The sequence below is a fragment of the Nelusetta ayraudi genome, unplaced genomic scaffold, assembly GCF_046127955.1.
Source record: "Nelusetta ayraudi isolate G7.1 ecotype Tasmania unplaced genomic scaffold, CSIRO-AGI_Nayr_v1 ptg000048l, whole genome shotgun sequence".
In the NCBI taxonomy this organism is placed as follows: Eukaryota; Metazoa; Chordata; class Actinopteri; order Tetraodontiformes; family Monacanthidae; genus Nelusetta; species Nelusetta ayraudi.
Genome location: NW_027466098.1, coordinates 5,207,424 through 5,223,560, shown reverse-complemented (window position 1 = coordinate 5,223,560; position 16,137 = coordinate 5,207,424). Strand labels below are relative to the sequence as shown.

The following is a 16,137-nucleotide window of genomic DNA, read 5'->3' as shown; positions in this document are numbered from 1 at the left end:
CGATTGGTTTCAATCTGTAGATAAGGCAGCAAGCAGGAACGAAACTGAGACAGAGGGAGAAAGAAGTAGGGTAGTCATGTGGAGGGCACATCTGTCAACGTCACATTTATTATTTTACAACAGCCCTTGGAAAAAGAGGCAGCCTTGAGGCTCCGTTGAGCACAGAGCTAATGACGAGCGCTGAGGGGAGTGGGCGAACACTGGAGAACGGACGTCGGTTGTTCAAACAGACTGCTACTTTTCTTTTTAGTAACTATTCCTGTTCTCAGTACACTTGTACTTCAGACTGTGAGCATGTGAACTCATTAGCGTTTGGAGCGGGCCCGTGCATCAGCGCCCATTTTGTCTATCCAACAGTTTGTCAGACTTGGAGCCACTATTCTTTTTGATAGGACACAACGAGGAAATCGGAGAGGACTTTGCAAGGCCCGCAGTATCTGGGAGCAGAAAATAATCGTTCCTATAAAGTGGACCCTATTACTGAGGCGCAAGCAGGAGCTGGAAATGGTCTGCGTGCCTTGCGTCTCAAGACATGCACTATTAGAGCAACAATATGACTTTAACTAGCTTCAATTTGAGCGGGAGGCCGTTACTGCGAGAGTGGAGATTCCGATGCTAACGATGTGTACCTTTGAAAAGTATATGCTCTAAAATCACTGGGGGCCTCAATTAAGCGGGAGGTAAAACAGAAGGAAAGAGGAGGGGTAGACTTGGGGATAGAGGGGTGGGGGGGGGGGAGGGCTTCAATTAAAAGTATGAGTGACTGACCACAACAAAAGACGAAACCCAAGACTTAGGAAAGGCTCCACGTGCAATTCATTTTCCGAAGTGAATGAAGTCAAAAGCGAGGAGCTCCAGAGCAGCCAAGGGAAAAAGTTCACTCGGCCGAGCCACTCAATCATCCCTCTATAAGTGACTCTGTCATAATGGGGCTTCTTTTAAAAGCTTGTAAGCATCCCGTTTCACAAGGCCAGTGTTGACAAGAAAACTTGGCTTCAATTCGCCATGGAAAAAAAAAAGGGGTTCTTGAAAAGGACGACACTAGGCCATCTAGTATTTGATTTCCACTTACCTTAGAATGTCTCTATTGGCTCAGTTTGTATTTCAAAATGTCTGCCGTTTTCACTAGAACAAATATAAATCGTTATATAGTATGCTGATGTTGGTTTTTGGTGAAACTAGATGCATTCAGTGTGCTGCTTTTATCTACCCAGGGAGTGAATGGACCACTGTAAATTTAGACTGATTTTATTGTATTTTTATTTTTTTGAGAAAGACAGCCAGGTATCTTGCTGATGATATCAGTATGTAGCAGGTCGAGAAAGGGCTTTTTGTGACGATTAGCTGTGCTATGTGGCAAAGCAAAGTACTTTCAAAGAAAGGTCAATGATTATATTGGATGAAACGCTACAAACAGTAGTTTTAGCATCCAGTTTGCTCATAAAAGAGCAAAATATTCAGCAAAACTGCCCAAGACTCCAGAGTAAATATTTCATTTTTTTTTTTACACAGATTAGCAGAGTTAAACTGATTAACAATAAGAGTAACGTGGTCTCAATTTAAAATAAAATTTAAAAAAAAATGCAGGGAAGAGAGGACATCATTCACAAACAACCACACAAGACACTGCTCAAAACGCTGAAAAAAAAAAACTAAGAGTGTAAAATGATTGCGTGCAGATACACCAGACAGAAACAAAAATGCCACTTGAGTGGGTTGAATGACACTAAATGGAACAGTGGTTTAAAAAAAAAATGTGGGAACAGAATCTAAGTGGAAGAGTTGAGGGAAGAGATGTTGCGTTTTCCTCAAAGCCAGTCAACAGGCGCTGCAGCAACATTTAACCCTGAGCGACAACCACTGATCTAAAGCTCGTCTCAAGCATGCGGTGCTTCAAGCGACATCGAGACCAGGTCCTAGTTGAAACGTAAAACCACAACCTGCTAAAACAAGATGTATATGCACTATGAATGGGAAAAATGTGGCTCTTTGGCAGCATGTCAAATCGTCCTATTCAGAAATAATCCAAAAGACAAAAAAGCTACATAAACCATCACACGAAAAAGATGAATGGTTTGCAAAGAACAAAACCAAAGAAGGCACAGAGAAATAAAAAACTGAAAAACTGAACTGAAAAAAAAAAAGAGAGAAAAAGATAAAGCTCCTCGTTGGGATCTTTTTACCCCTGAGGAATGGCTGCACAAACTCTGTGGCACGTGTTGAAAATATATCGGGAGACAAATGAGCGGCTAAAGAGGAGGCGGTGTGGTGTACACTTGCATGCTGCTGAGGGAGCCGAGCGAGGGAGAGGCAAAACTCACCATGGAGTTTTAATGGCAAAACATCCCGCCCCAAAGAGGTAGGGTCTTCGTGAGAGGGCGACGGGGGAGGGAGGGTGGAGGGTAGGGTAGGGTAGGAGGGAAGGAGGGAGGGTGTGGGATACAGAGATAGATGGAAAAACCATTATTAAACTAGCACACTGGAGCAAACACACTTTTCACATTACACACTCTTGGACGTGTCCGTTTAGGACAGGAAACAGAATGTCTTGAGCCAGCGGGGACGGCCTCGGTGATTCATCTGCTCGAGCCGCTCGGTAAAGTGTGATACCATATCTTTGGCAGAGGAGAGCATGTCCACGGACATATGTCATGTTCTTTTTTTTTTTTAGGTCTCCTGAACTTTGATGCGACGGGGGTTCCGAGAGCCAAAGACGGAGGAGAGTGTGGGTCTGAATGGAGCCCAGTTAAACAGAAAGGGGGGTGGGGGGGGTTGTGGAAACAGTTCTGTTTGTTGCGCTTGAAAAAGAGCATGAAGAGTTTATTCAATTTGTATAATAACTGGAGACAGCAATAAAACTAACAGGACAGGAAGCCGAGCGAGCCTTGTTGAGACAAGGGAGTCGTGTTGTTTGCACGTGTGAGCCTTTCCCTCCTTCCTCCCTTCTCTTCAGTCCAAGCGTGTATTTACGGCCGCTCATTGTCTTGTTAAGGTGCATGCCTGCTTGGCAGCCAGGGTGTGGGCAAGTGTGCGTTCGCTGTGATTATGTTAACAAGCACGCACTGTTTGTGTGTGCAGGCTTGTGTGTGTGTGTGTGTGTGTGTGTATACAGCGTCTTTCCAGGGTGTATTTCGGTCTATCTGTCAGTTCGGGCCTGTTTCGAATGTTTACAAGACATTAGGAGTGGGAGTGTGTTCCTGTGTTTATTCTGCGTGTCCAGAGATAGTGACAGAGCTCTGTAAACAGTTTACAGTAAATAAGCTTTTTCTCTAAAGCAATAAAGGTCCGATGAGACTGAACTCTGTCCCCCGCTAGCCAACCTCCCCTAGCCATGAAAAAAAACAAACAAAAAAAAAAAAACACACAATCTCCAGCCAACCAAAGCACTGCAAGCGCGTCTCTTCTATTATCACTTTCGCAGCATCCGCCCCGGCCCTCCGGACGATAGCGCTCGGCTCCACAATTAGTCTTGGTGCTCGGATGTGTAGAAGAATGTTACTTCGGGGGGACAGGGAGCAATAATTTGCCGCCGGAATGTCTTTCTCCTGGAGCGCAAGTTGACAAATGGACACGGCGCCGCTCGGTGTAATGGAGGCCCCTGGTAGAACTTCCTCCTATCAAAGAGCAACAGAAGCAGGAGGGGGGGTGGGGGTGGGGGGGCGGACACGCTCCACCGTCGACCCTCTGCTGAGCCCGTCCGCCCTGCCGAGGCCCCCTCCTCTGGGCCTCCAGCTGGGTAAATGGACGGACATCAGTGGGGTAGTGACGGGCCAATGGAGTGACATCTCAATGGGCGTAGCAAAGGTCAAGAGGGTTCAGTGCCACCCGCCTCCCCACCCCTCCAAGCCTTCCGGAGGGAAACTTGTTCTTCATCGAGTTCAACATTTGTGATGAAGGTCGACCTGAAATTCATTTCCAAAGATGGGTTTCAGTCATCGTTGACCCCAACCGGCAGGTCGTTGACCAATACACGGCAGAAGAAAAAAATAAAATAAAAAATCTCATTTCATTTCTATTTTTTTTAGGATCAGTTTGAAAGACGCTTCATTTAAAATAAATAAAAAATGACCATATTGTCTCCCAATTGCATACATCCATATCTACTGACGCATGACAAGAAACTCGTCTCAGTCACATGACACACCAAAATGAAACCCTCAAGCAAGCTGGTATTTTTGAGGCAACAACTCTGAAGCAGACTGGACAAAATGAACGCACTATGTGGCGTCATCGTCCGTGATTGCCCATAGAACAGTCTGGTTGCAGAGGAAGAGAGAGGAGCAGAGGCCCGGCAGGGGCTGATGGTCTCCAAAAAGACAGGTGAGTTTGATTTCCCATTTTCGACTTTCAATTTATTGTGGGCGGGGCATCACTGCATGGCAGAAAGCAGCCATTTTCGCCATTAGGTAGCACAAGCAGTGAGCAGCTGGCCAATCACAAGGGAGTCGGCTGATGGTGCCACTGATGGAGCAGGGAGAGGCCTCTTCACACTGAGTGAGGGAAACATTTATTTTGTAAGGCCTGTAGCTCAAACCAGGAGTTTTTATTTATTTATTTATTTTTTAACAAACAAATCTTGTTTATTGTTGGACGTAGACCGCCAAAATAAATGTATTAAATCTGGAAATGGCCAGGACAAGGCCCCTTTAAAAGTATGCCCTTATCTAAAATGTGATTTGAAATACTTTCCTGAAAAAATTTCAATCCACTCTCCATTTCAAACTTTCTCCATCCTCCACATTGAGCAGGCGGGGAACAATTCAGACTGCCCACTGCTTTACACGGTGCTTAACACAATGAACATTTTTATTTGTTTGTTTACTTTGGGGAAAAAAAACAACAACAACATACAACCAGTCAGCTGCATCTCGGGGACATGGGGCCTGGGGTTGTGGGGGGGGGGGGGGTGTTTGCTCAGCGGAGGCAGAGCGTTGGGCACGGAGGGCAGAAAGAGTGAGTGCTCGACTTGTGAGGGTGACGACCCCACTCTCAAAGAATAATCGTTCACACATTTATCTCTTAACCCGGTGGCCCTAATAGCTGCTCTGCCGAGGCCATTAAAAAAAAAAAGAAAAAAAAGAAGGGAAGTGAGGTGATTTGTGCAAATGGTTTAGTCTTGCAGCCATGTGCTGCCGGGCACTGCATCCCTAAAGCCCCCCCCCCACCCCACCCTTTTTTTTTCTTTCCCCTCCAGCTCTGAGAGACAATGGGCTAGCTCTTACGTACGCATTATAGTAATCTGAGGGCGCATCTGTGGCGGGTCACAGGGTCTTGTTCATTTTCTCGCTGTTGTCTTTCTCGTTACCTCGCGTGCACTCGCTCCGCTTTGCCTTTTAAAAACGCCAGCGGCGGGATTTGCTCAGGGGGCCGGTGGTGGTGGTGGTGGTGGTGGTGGCGGGGGGGTGTTTAACGTGTGTGTGTGTGTGTGTGTGTGTGCGTGTGTGACAATCTTTCCATTTGGATTTTCATTTGTTCGCGTTAAGATTCCGCCTGTGTGTGGGTGGGATAAGTGTGCGAGACTTTTGTCCGCTTACAAATCCCAAATTTATCAGTGACAGGCCTTTTGACAAGTTTAATCTACCCCTGGCGGAAATCTTCTCCCGGAGCTGAGTGAATATTTGATCTTTAACACTGATGGAGGTCCGACAGGGACACGAGCGCGCGTCTTTCCCCCCCGTGTTCCCCCACTCTCTAATTAATGGCGGGCCAAGCCCCTCCCCCTTGAATTTGGCTGACGGGAAACACGGCGGCGGGTCAGAGCCGACAAATCTGCTCCTTGTCGGGATCTCCCTGGATGTTTCTGAGGACTCGCAGAAGCTTTGGCTTCGCTCCACTCTCTGACCCGGGCTCGTATCGAGCGGATGCCGAGCCACATCCGACTCCCGTCTCCCCCGCTTTGAAGGGAAGGGGATGGAGACGGGTTGAGTTGGCGGGGCGGGGGGGCAGCGGGTCGCTTTGATGTTAAAAATTTCAAGTAATGAGGGAAACATAGCGGCGTTTTTTTTTTTTTTTTTTTTTTCTTCGCACTGCGGTGGTCTGGAGGCAGCTGCTGGCCGCAAACACGGGGAAGCTGCATGTGATGCTGAGCGTGCGCGCGCGTGTGTGTGTGTGTGTGTGTGTGACAACACAGTGCACAGAATGACAGCCTGGTAGGGAATGTAGGTTAAGCAGCTGGTGTGTTCCTCTGCCGTCCTGCCAACAGGGATCTGCTCATACAGGTGTAAATACAGCTGCTGGACGCTTCTCTTTCCCTCTCTCTCTCCCTCCCTTTGTCAAACACACACACACACACACACACACACACACACACACACACACACACAGAGGCAAAAACATTAAAATAAAAAAAGTGGGGGAGAGAGGAAGGGCTACTTGCACAGACAGACAGATGGTGCCTGGGTTCTCCTGTGCAAGTATAGCGTGAAAGCATATGATATCACGGCCCACTCTGGGGGCCCAACCTGCTGCTTCACGCTGTATGTTTTGGTGAGTGGGCGCAGCGGCGTACATGCGAGAGCTGGGCCGCACAGCTGCACGTCCACACGCATTAATGCTCACGCCTCCTCTGGACTGGAGAGACGGAGGGAGGTGTACGGCGGCGGCCGCACCAGGCGCAGTGAAGGGCGGGAGAGCAAGTGTCGCTAGGATGAGGACATCTCGCGCTGGAGTCCCTCGGAAATTGGACTGGATTTTTGTTTTCTTTTACAGTCAGAGGTGGGTTAAACAGAGTTGAGCAAAGCCTGGTCGCTAAATAGTATTGCATTGTCGTAAAAAGACAGACGGGACAAGTCGTGTCTGTCAGAGCATCAACTAAGTTCAGTTCTTTACACATTGAAAGTCTACAGCTGTAAAACACATTAAACACCCCTGCAGTTGTTTCCATTGGAGTATAAAGGTGTGCATGGCTGCGGCTAAAAGAAGCTCAAAGAGATAAATGACTGTCTGCCTGCGTCACATTGCAAAGATCTGACATTTTTGTCAAAAATAAATAAAAGTATCAGTTATTTGTATTTTAATGTTTTCCTATTGTTAGCTTGCAGTCCGCTGCGAAGAAATTATTTAACCACAGCTGTGAAGGAAACTGGAAAAAAGTGTGGATATATATTAAAATGAATATGCAGCTAAGCAAGTGACTGGAAAGCACAACAAACATGTATTACAGTTGAAAAGCAGTCAAAACAAACAGCATAGCAATGAAGCACAATTCAAAAGGCAGTAAGACAGCAGCTTCAGAAAAAAAGGACGTTCTTTTTGAATATTTTTGCAAGAACATTTAAGACCTCACATTACACAAGGTCTAATAAAACAACCAATAAAAAAAACCACGGATGCCGGAAAACCTCACTTCAGTGAAATAAGACAAGGAGCGAGCTGCCGCAGCGGCGCCGTGTTGGCAGTAATCGATTTCACAAAACAAAGTCTCCCCGATGGCTCGGGGAGACGGCCCCGAGGTTGTTCATGTTGACCCCCCAGCGAGGATCCCCCGAAGTTCACTTTTAAAAAATATAACAGGGAAATCCATCCCCACCGCCTTCATCAGTCGGGACTCTAGCATTTCCCATTCAAACAGGGCATGAAAATCACATTTAAATGGAAATATTAAAATCTGCCACCACCTGTACTATATGTAAATGCACTTAGCAAGGCCCAGTAGCTGCCATGGCCTTAAAGCTACATCATTTCACTGCATTACGCAGGTGATAAAAGGAGGGGGCGGTGTGCGACGGCGAGGGGGCGGCACTGTAATAATAATCGCCGGCGTCGCATCGAGTTTCTCGACGAGGAGTCCCCCCACGCCCCCCACCATCACCACCTCCCTCAACAGAGCCATGCTAATTGAGTGTCCATGCTTCATTACCCTATGCAAAGAAAGTGCTGGATGCAGATAAAGACGTCTCCGCGAGCATCAGCTGGAGGCGACGTTGTTGTCGATGAGCCTCGTTGCCGCAAGGTGTTTTCACAGTGGGACAAATGGGTCGTGAAAGAAGGGAAATGCTGACAGTAGCTAAGGGACCAAGCCGAGGATTAAGACGAGAAAACCCGTGAGTCCGTCTGTACTGGCCGAGCTGTTTTCGAGGGTGAATTCTTGAAAAGAAAAAAAAAAAAAAAGATCTGGATTGTGCCTGTCGAGCAATTAGCTAGATGATTACTAGCTAATTGCTAATAGATGATACTTTTTTGCTACCTTTGCTGCTCAGCCAATCAAAATGCACCATTCCTATGCAGAACACTCGGCACTAATCTACCCTCATACTTGTTGTGCAGTAACGTCAGTGGATTAATTACCAATCAGTGTGGTGATTGACTCTCTCTCTCACCCTCCAACAAAAGCACAAGTAAAGTGCTATCGTACCATTTTTTACTTGTAAGCCAGAATTCTTTTTTATTTTTTTTTTATTTTTTTGCCAACAACATTTCAGTTGGCAAAAAAACTTCAGCTCACAATCTGCTATGTGACATATTTAAAAACAAATATATACTGATAAGAACAATACATTTTTTTTGTGAAAAAAAAAAGGTTGAAAGCACACATCAATAACACTGGCGTAGACACAATGCTTGGATGGAAACTACTGCTGCAAAATGTGCTATGCTACTTAAAAAGAGTTTGGGTAGTAAAAAAAAAAAAAAAAGTTTGTATGTTCAAACTGTGTGTGTGTGTGTGTGTGTGTGTGTGTGCATTACCTACCCAGAGCGCTTGGTGATGGTGCCCAGGGTCATGGGCTGTTTGATCTGGGCCAGTGGCAGCACCACAGTGAGGCTGGGCAGGGGGGTGAGTCTCGGGTTTCCCATGTTGTTGTTGGTGAAGTTGTTGTACGAGTCCTGGCTGCTCAGCTTGGCTGCAAAACGCAAGGCATAAAAAAAACACAGTGAGACTGACAGTTGCCGGCTCTTGGTGAGTGCGCCCCCTCTGAAAGGAAAGGCCAATATAACGATCATTAGAGGACCTTATTAACCAAAAGCAAAAAAAATACCAGATAAGCTTTGAAGCAATATATGCATAAATCTGTCTGTGTACATCCTACCCTACATCGCTCTCTCACACACACACACACACACAAACACACACAAACACACACACACACACGAACAAAATCACGCAGCATTTGTAAAACGGTGGGTTCAAGGTCTACAGTGGAATGATTGGAAATAACCAGCTCAAGATGCAAAGGCTCAAGTCCTGCCTCTAGTGCCTGGCAGTCTGTTAATCAAAGGCAATCAACAGGCCCCGTGCAGTGGTTCTAGATGCACACACGCACACGCACACACACACACACACACACACACACACACACACACACACACACACACACACACACACAGGTTTCTAAGAAAACGCATGTCATCTCACATATCCCGTGCCGTCGCAGCCAAACATGATCGCGCCATGTCAAAGGGCTCCCCAAAGGTCTAATGAGTCGAAGCAGCCACGCGAAGGGGAGAAAGCTACTAGTTCACCTTCGACTCTCTTTGACAAACACACTTGGCCTCCACCCCGCTGAACCACAGATGACCCGTTTGAGCGCCGCGTTGGCACATTTTCTGACTACAGACGGCACAGGGTGAAGCCAAACATGATGTAAGTGTTTGGGGGGGAGGGGGGGGGGGAGGGGGGGGGGGAAACCCAATGTGTATAAAACGTGCGCTATCTATCAGTGGAGACCGTTTCAACGTTTATCATCCATTCCTTCATGTTGAGCAGAGTTTTGCAGGTGCTAAGCTAGCGCTAGTCAACGGTTTCTGCTAGTCTTACCTGCCTCACAGTACACCCAAGGAAAATAAATTGAAATGCCCATTGACTATTGCTGCGACTGTCTGTATTGATAGAATAATGTTTAAAAAAAAAATCTCGCCTTGCATCACATTGCTTCTATGGGTGTTTTGTATCTATACACACTACACAACAGTCTTGCCAGTGCAGAGCAGTGCAAACATGAAGATTCTCTCGGACTAACTTTCCAACAAGAAGTGATCCGAAACGATTGAATCCCGCTGTATTGTTGGAACAACATTTGCACTGGCGCCGTGACATCTCACCATAAGATGTTTTTTGTTTTTTTTTAATGCCATTCACCAACCGCAATTTTGAAACACTCGGTGTACAGTATAGAGACACAAACGCTTGAGGGTATCATCCGCCATGTCAACAGATGAGCAGATTGAAACAACATTAACTACCATCTGATGTCACACTGTAGCCTAATAATAAAATAATTGAAGGATGACCCTTCAGTACAATGAGGAATAAAACAGTTGCACGTAAAACAGCGGCGACAGGAAAACGTTTCCCCACAGGAGGGTTTATAAAACCAATATGATTGTAATCCCATGACAATGGTGACAACAGGAAAAAAGTGTACTCTGCTTATTCAACTGGCAGCCCAAGGAAAATTCCAAGTTCAAGTGCTTTCAAAAGAAAAGAGAGAGAGAGAGAGAGAGGGAGAGAGAGGCTGTGGGTGCACCACAATACACTCATTGAATGTTTTCCTTGTTCCATTTGTTGCCCTAATAGATGAGTGACAGCCGCGTAACATAAAGGAATGAAAAACAGGGCGGGCTGGGGGGAGGGGGGGGGGGGGTGGGCAGGGGGGACGGCGAGACAAAGAAAACAGAGCGGACATCAAAGGTTACAATAAAGGTAGAGGAGCAGAGTGCCTCGTCATTATGTGGAAGGGGCGATCAAGAGGAGGCTGAATGCGAGCGGAAAGGGGCCGCTGAGTGTTTTGGTCCAGTCTTTTAGATCATTAACGTGTAGCTCCGAGTTTCATTAGTCCTGCCAAACCTCTGCTTTGTGGGCCGCTGGAGGGCCGTCTTTTAGCCCGACAATGCTGCGTGACCTTCCGAGAGGGGAAGGGGAGACCACTACACAAACCTGTCATTCATAACCCCCCACCCAACCCCCCCACCCCCGCTCTCTCCTCTCTCGGTCAGCCTGACGGAGGTCCGCTGCACCGGGGGCCCGGGAGGGGCGGGGGGGGGGGCTCCTTCACATTTCGTGAGTGCCACATCCCCCGAGCTGGGGGCCGGCAGCCACCTTTTGTGTTTGGAGGGGGGACAGGAAGCAGGTTGAAAAGCCACAATTGAGCTTCACCTTGGAGATAAATGCGACGCTACGGAACACGAGAAAGCAAAGTTGATAATTTTGCTGGTTCTTCCCCCCCCCACCCCCTGAAAAAGGTTTATTTGTTTAACTTTTGGACCTCTGGGCTGCACGAGGGGACAAATGTTGGCCGCCGCGCCCCGTTAAATCAAGACCGCGAAACAGGTGCGTCTGCACCGAGACGGGAGGGACGGCGACTGTAGATCAAGCGGTGGCACTGTGCTGTCACTCAGGGCCGAGGGCGCAGCGGACGAGTCAGAGTGGAACGTGTCGGGGATCACGTAGCAGCAGAAGATGATACGTGAAAGGGCCGGGCGGACGGCAGGAGACGGACAGCGAGGGGTGCAGCGGGCCGGGCGTGTTTGTGTAGGTGTGGAAGGGGTGCAAAGCTGCAAACAGGATGAGCTAGGGTGTGTGTGTGTGTGTGTGTGTGTGTGTGTGTGTGTGTGTGTGTGTGTGTGTGTGTGTGCGTGTGTGTGCGTGTGTGTGAGTGCTGGGGTAGGTGGGAGGGTAGGTGTAAGACTTCGGGGTAACTGCTTAACGCATTCGTCAATTTCTGTCAGTTGTTGTATTTTGGTGGTGATCTTTAACAGAACAAAATGTTTAAAACAGATGAACAACATTAAAAAAAACACATGAAATAATGACGCTTTAAAAGACCTCAAAAGATGATTGGGGTACCAATTATCAAGATCAGACTATTTTTTCAATATCTGAATAAACCAGTTGATAATAGTTTGAAATAAAACTCGTATTATATAAATAAAAATAAAATAGATCAGTTGAAGATGATGCAATACAATTAAAAGATGTACTACAGCTGTTGTTTAAAGTAATAAATACTATATAAATATTGTATACAACACAAAACAATCTGCCCTCATAGTTTCTAACCACTATTTTCATATTCTCACTGACTATAAATGTAATCCTTGTCACAGTTGACAAGCAGAGGGAGACGAGAGAAGGAGAGGATAGAGGCAGCCAACAATAGCACATTATATTTCATTCATTATTCCACATTGGCCTTAAGCCACCTTCAAAACCGAGTGGAGCCGCCCAGTGAGCCTGATCGTTTTATTGTTTGAGAGAGAATTAATATTTACACGTCAGCCTAATGTGTATTTGATCAGAAATGTGATGTGTGATAACTTTTCAAATACATACTTAAGTTTCACAATTTAAATCAAATCCAGTTATTTTTTTCAAGTGCGGGATGAGTAGGATTTTTATTTAATTTTTTTTTTCAGGTATGACCAGTTATAAGCTGAGCGAAAGAGCGCAAGTGCAAAAAAAACAACAACAAAAAAACAGAATTGGGAAATGGAGATGTTCAGCAAGGCGGCTACCTAGAGGCAGCGGGAGACAGATGAGAGGCGTCTGGCGGACAGATCGCTGCAGACGGAGGCCGTGATTTGATTAATGGCCGGGGCGTGATGTGCCCGTGGAGCACTGATACATGGCATCTCATGGAAAGAAGATCCATCAATGCAAATTCAGCGCCGTCGTCGAGAGAGTGACTCTGACCCGGGCCGAAAATCAAAAAAAAAAAAAAAAAGAAAAAGAATGTGTCTGCGCCACCTGACCCGCGTCTCTCTCTCTCTCCCTTAATCCACCCATCCATCCATCCATCTGTCCCTGTCTCAACAGCATTTGCATTCTGTTCTCACATCGGACCTCTTCCCCTCTTTCCTTTGCGCCCATTCTCTCTCCTCAACTGCCTCCGTGTCACGCCATCTCATGTTTCTCTCAACTCTTTCTAATCCCCGATTTGCATCCGATACACGCGGGAGGCCTCCGGCGAGGAGCGAGCGTGCAACAGGTCCGGGCTCCCAAGACTTGCTCGCGTCCAGGCAAACGCTGTGTCTTATTTGAATGGTTCTGCCAGATGAAAAAAAAAAAAAGAAAAAGAAAAAAAAGAAAAAAAAGTGGGGGTGGAAGCGGCGGGTCGGGCTGAGTTGAGCGACGCTCTGGGAATTGACAGAGACCTTGGACCTCCGGATGAATTTGCAGCTGCGAGGTGAGGAACCAGAGAGGGATAGTGCAGGAGCGAAGACAAGAAAAATGACAGCGTATCCCGGCAACGGGGAGAGTTTTATGGTCGGGACTCGACTCGCCACGGCCAAAAAGATAAAACCATCGTCCACATGCCAATACTTTAAGTGCATGACAAAGACCCCGCGTCGGTCAAGTGTGTTAAACAAATCAAATTCATAATCGGCTTCTGGAATCGCTGCTAGAAAGAAGAGATTTCTGAACGATCAGAACATTCTTTAGAGAGTAAGCATGGAGGGGAAGATGCAAAACACGCAGTCAGAGAGAGATTTGGAGTGGGACTAACGTCTCCTCCTGTTTCTGTTTTATACTCAGGGAGAAACACTAAATCACTCAGTAAATACATTGTTTTTCATTCAAATCACCCTATACACACATGCTCATTTACCTTTTGTCCTGGTTGCACGCTCCAAACAAGGACAACAATTTTAAAGCCGCAACAGGAGCCGTCGCCCTACAATTTCAAGCGCAAGTTTCCAACTTCTTTTTGCTTCTGAAAGGTTTTCATAGTGCAGATTAGTGAGACGCAACGACTTGCAGGGACCTTCCCCGTTTGCGTAAGGTGGCGGCAGAGGATCTCCATGTATTTGCAAACAAAACTGAATTAGGATGACGATGCACCTTGACATTGGAAATATTTGATTTCCCCGATACAACATAGCAGCTGTGTTATCCAGGAAAGGACTGCTTGCTTGGCATTTTGCAGAAAATGCATTACATTACACGCGTATCGACCAGAACTTTGAAACCACCAACCGTCTTGGCAAAGTGCAACTTTGTTCTGGCAAAGTTGTGCTATGACTGGTTTATTTTGTCGGACACAGTGTCTGGAGCTACTCTTTATGGGGCCTTCAGTCTAAAATGAATGTACCTTGGCTTGTCATACAGACAATATTTCTCTGACACCATTAAATGGAGTGTGAGCTACTGGGTTTATATAGCAACAGAGGCGACACACACATATATATATATATATATATATATATATATATATATATATATATATATATATATATATATATATATATATATATATATATATATACATTAAAAAAAAACATGTTTGAGTTATTTGACACTTTTCATGTTTCCTACAAAATTCCATGTGTGTTCATACGTAGTTTTGATGCCTTCAGTGAGAAACTGCAATGTCAATAGTTTAATAGGGTGTGTCAAATTGTACGTGTATATATTTGTATATATACACATACATATACATACACATACAGTTTGACATATATATATATATATATGTATGTATATATATATATATATATATATATATATATATATATATATATATATATATATATATATATATATATACATATATATATATACATATATATATGTGTATATATATACATATATGCATATGATGAAGTCTGCAGTGACAAACTTGTAACAGTGCACTCATTTCTTCTGCCGTCCACTGTTTTAAGTTTCCCAGACATATTAAAGGAAGGAGGGACCAAAGAGAGAGAGAACAAGGAATGAAGAGGACGAGGAGGAGGAGGAGGAAGCCAAAGTCTTTCTGTGTGAAGGGGAGAAAGCCGCTCCGCCATCCCAACTCCCCAAAGCATCATTATTAAAACACTCACTTCCACGAGGGGAGTAAAAAAAGAGGGAGCGGGAGAGAGAGAAAAAAAAACTGAGGGGAGGAGAAGGAGGAGGAGGAGAAGAGACAGAGACAGACGCAGGGAAGGCTAAAAAGGGCCAAACACAAAAGGGTAAGGAGCGGAGGAAAAAAAGAGAAAAAAAGGAAGGAGCAGGGATCCCCCGCTGGACTGAGAGAAAACAAATTAAAAGAGCCTTTATAAAACACAGATGCTGCAAAGAAAATAAACTTCACAAGATTTACTGTTTTGCAAAGGAATCGGAAGACTTCTGCAAAAACCATCAGCTCTCTCTCTCTCTCCCTCTCTCTCTCTCTCCCCCTTTCTTTTCTCTCTTCACTCTTTCGGCCTCTCAGGTACGATCGAGGCGAAAGGATCCATCTCCTCGGCTTTCCCTCCTTCAGACGGCGCTCGCTCTCGCTTGACTGCTATTTTCAGACAGAGAGGAGTGGAGGTCAGGCCGGCCTGTGTGAAAATGGCTTCCTGCCCGGTCCCCTGCTCCCACACCACAGGCTGAAGGAGAGGCTTTATTGAGAGCCCTATTTGGGAACATTTTCTGTTTTTATAGACATTTCTCATGTCAGACAAAAAAAACAACAAAAAAACAAAAGAAAAATCACGAGCGTAAACAGCAAAAAAAAAAAAAGGAAAAAAAAAAAGTCAAGTTAGGTAATAAACACATTTGAAAAAAGAAAAATAAATCACAGTCCTATTTTGGGAGTGTTTCTTTTTCACTGTTTTTGAGAGCGTGAACAAAACACAATAAATTAAAAACAAAAATAAAAACAAGTGTGAGACGTCGTTAACTGTGCAACAAGCTGTTGTTGTGCTGCGGTCGAACAGCACAGCTCGAAGCGCTCTGTGCCTTTACACGAGATGGGGGGGGGGGCGTAGGCGTGGAATTACACGGCAAGGCAGAGGCAATTTTTCATTAAAGCAGCCGCTTGTGCGTTTCTTTGGCGACCAACGATAACGACAAACACACACGCGCACGCACGCACACACACACTCACACACTCTAGCATGGACGCGTGCGTACACACACACACACACACACACACACACACACACACAGCCGTGAACTAAGATCTACACATTTACAGCATGTCAGTATTTACAAGGCCCAATCGGACAGAACTGAGTCACCAACAAGAAGAAGTGGGAGGGGTCACGCTGGCCACACTGGATCCAGTGACACCCACACTTCACCCTGTGTGTGTGTGTGTGTGTGTGCGTGCGTGCGTGCGTGCGTGCGTGTGTGTGTGTGTGTGTGCGTGCGTGCGTGTGTGTGTGTGTGTGCGTGCGCGATCTGATCTGATTTGGGTCAAGGAGGTTCAGAATAAAAGATGTTGCGCGTGCGCGTGC

At 45.9% G+C, this 16,137-nt stretch overlaps 1 protein-coding gene across 9 annotated transcripts in view; it reads right to left on the bottom strand.

Annotated features, from left to right (window-relative positions):
• Window positions 1–16,137, bottom strand: part of bcas3 (BCAS3 microtubule associated cell migration factor) — a 294,364-nt gene that overhangs the window by 212,971 nt on the left and 65,256 nt on the right. For 8 of the 9 annotated variants that reach the window (XR_012928166.1, XR_012928167.1, XR_012928168.1 and 5 more), the window contains exons 16-17: window positions 8,690–8,840; window positions 2,322–2,366 (exon numbers count right to left, since the gene is read on the bottom strand). Coding sequence is in view for 5 of the 9 variants with exons in the window: in XM_076035853.1 (XP_075891968.1) it covers window positions 2,322–2,366; window positions 8,690–8,840 (196 nt within the window). In the remaining 4 variants the exon portion in view is untranslated. The remainder of the gene's footprint in view (window positions 1–2,321; window positions 2,367–8,689; window positions 8,841–16,137) is intronic. The other variant, XM_076035854.1, reaches the window with a different exon arrangement.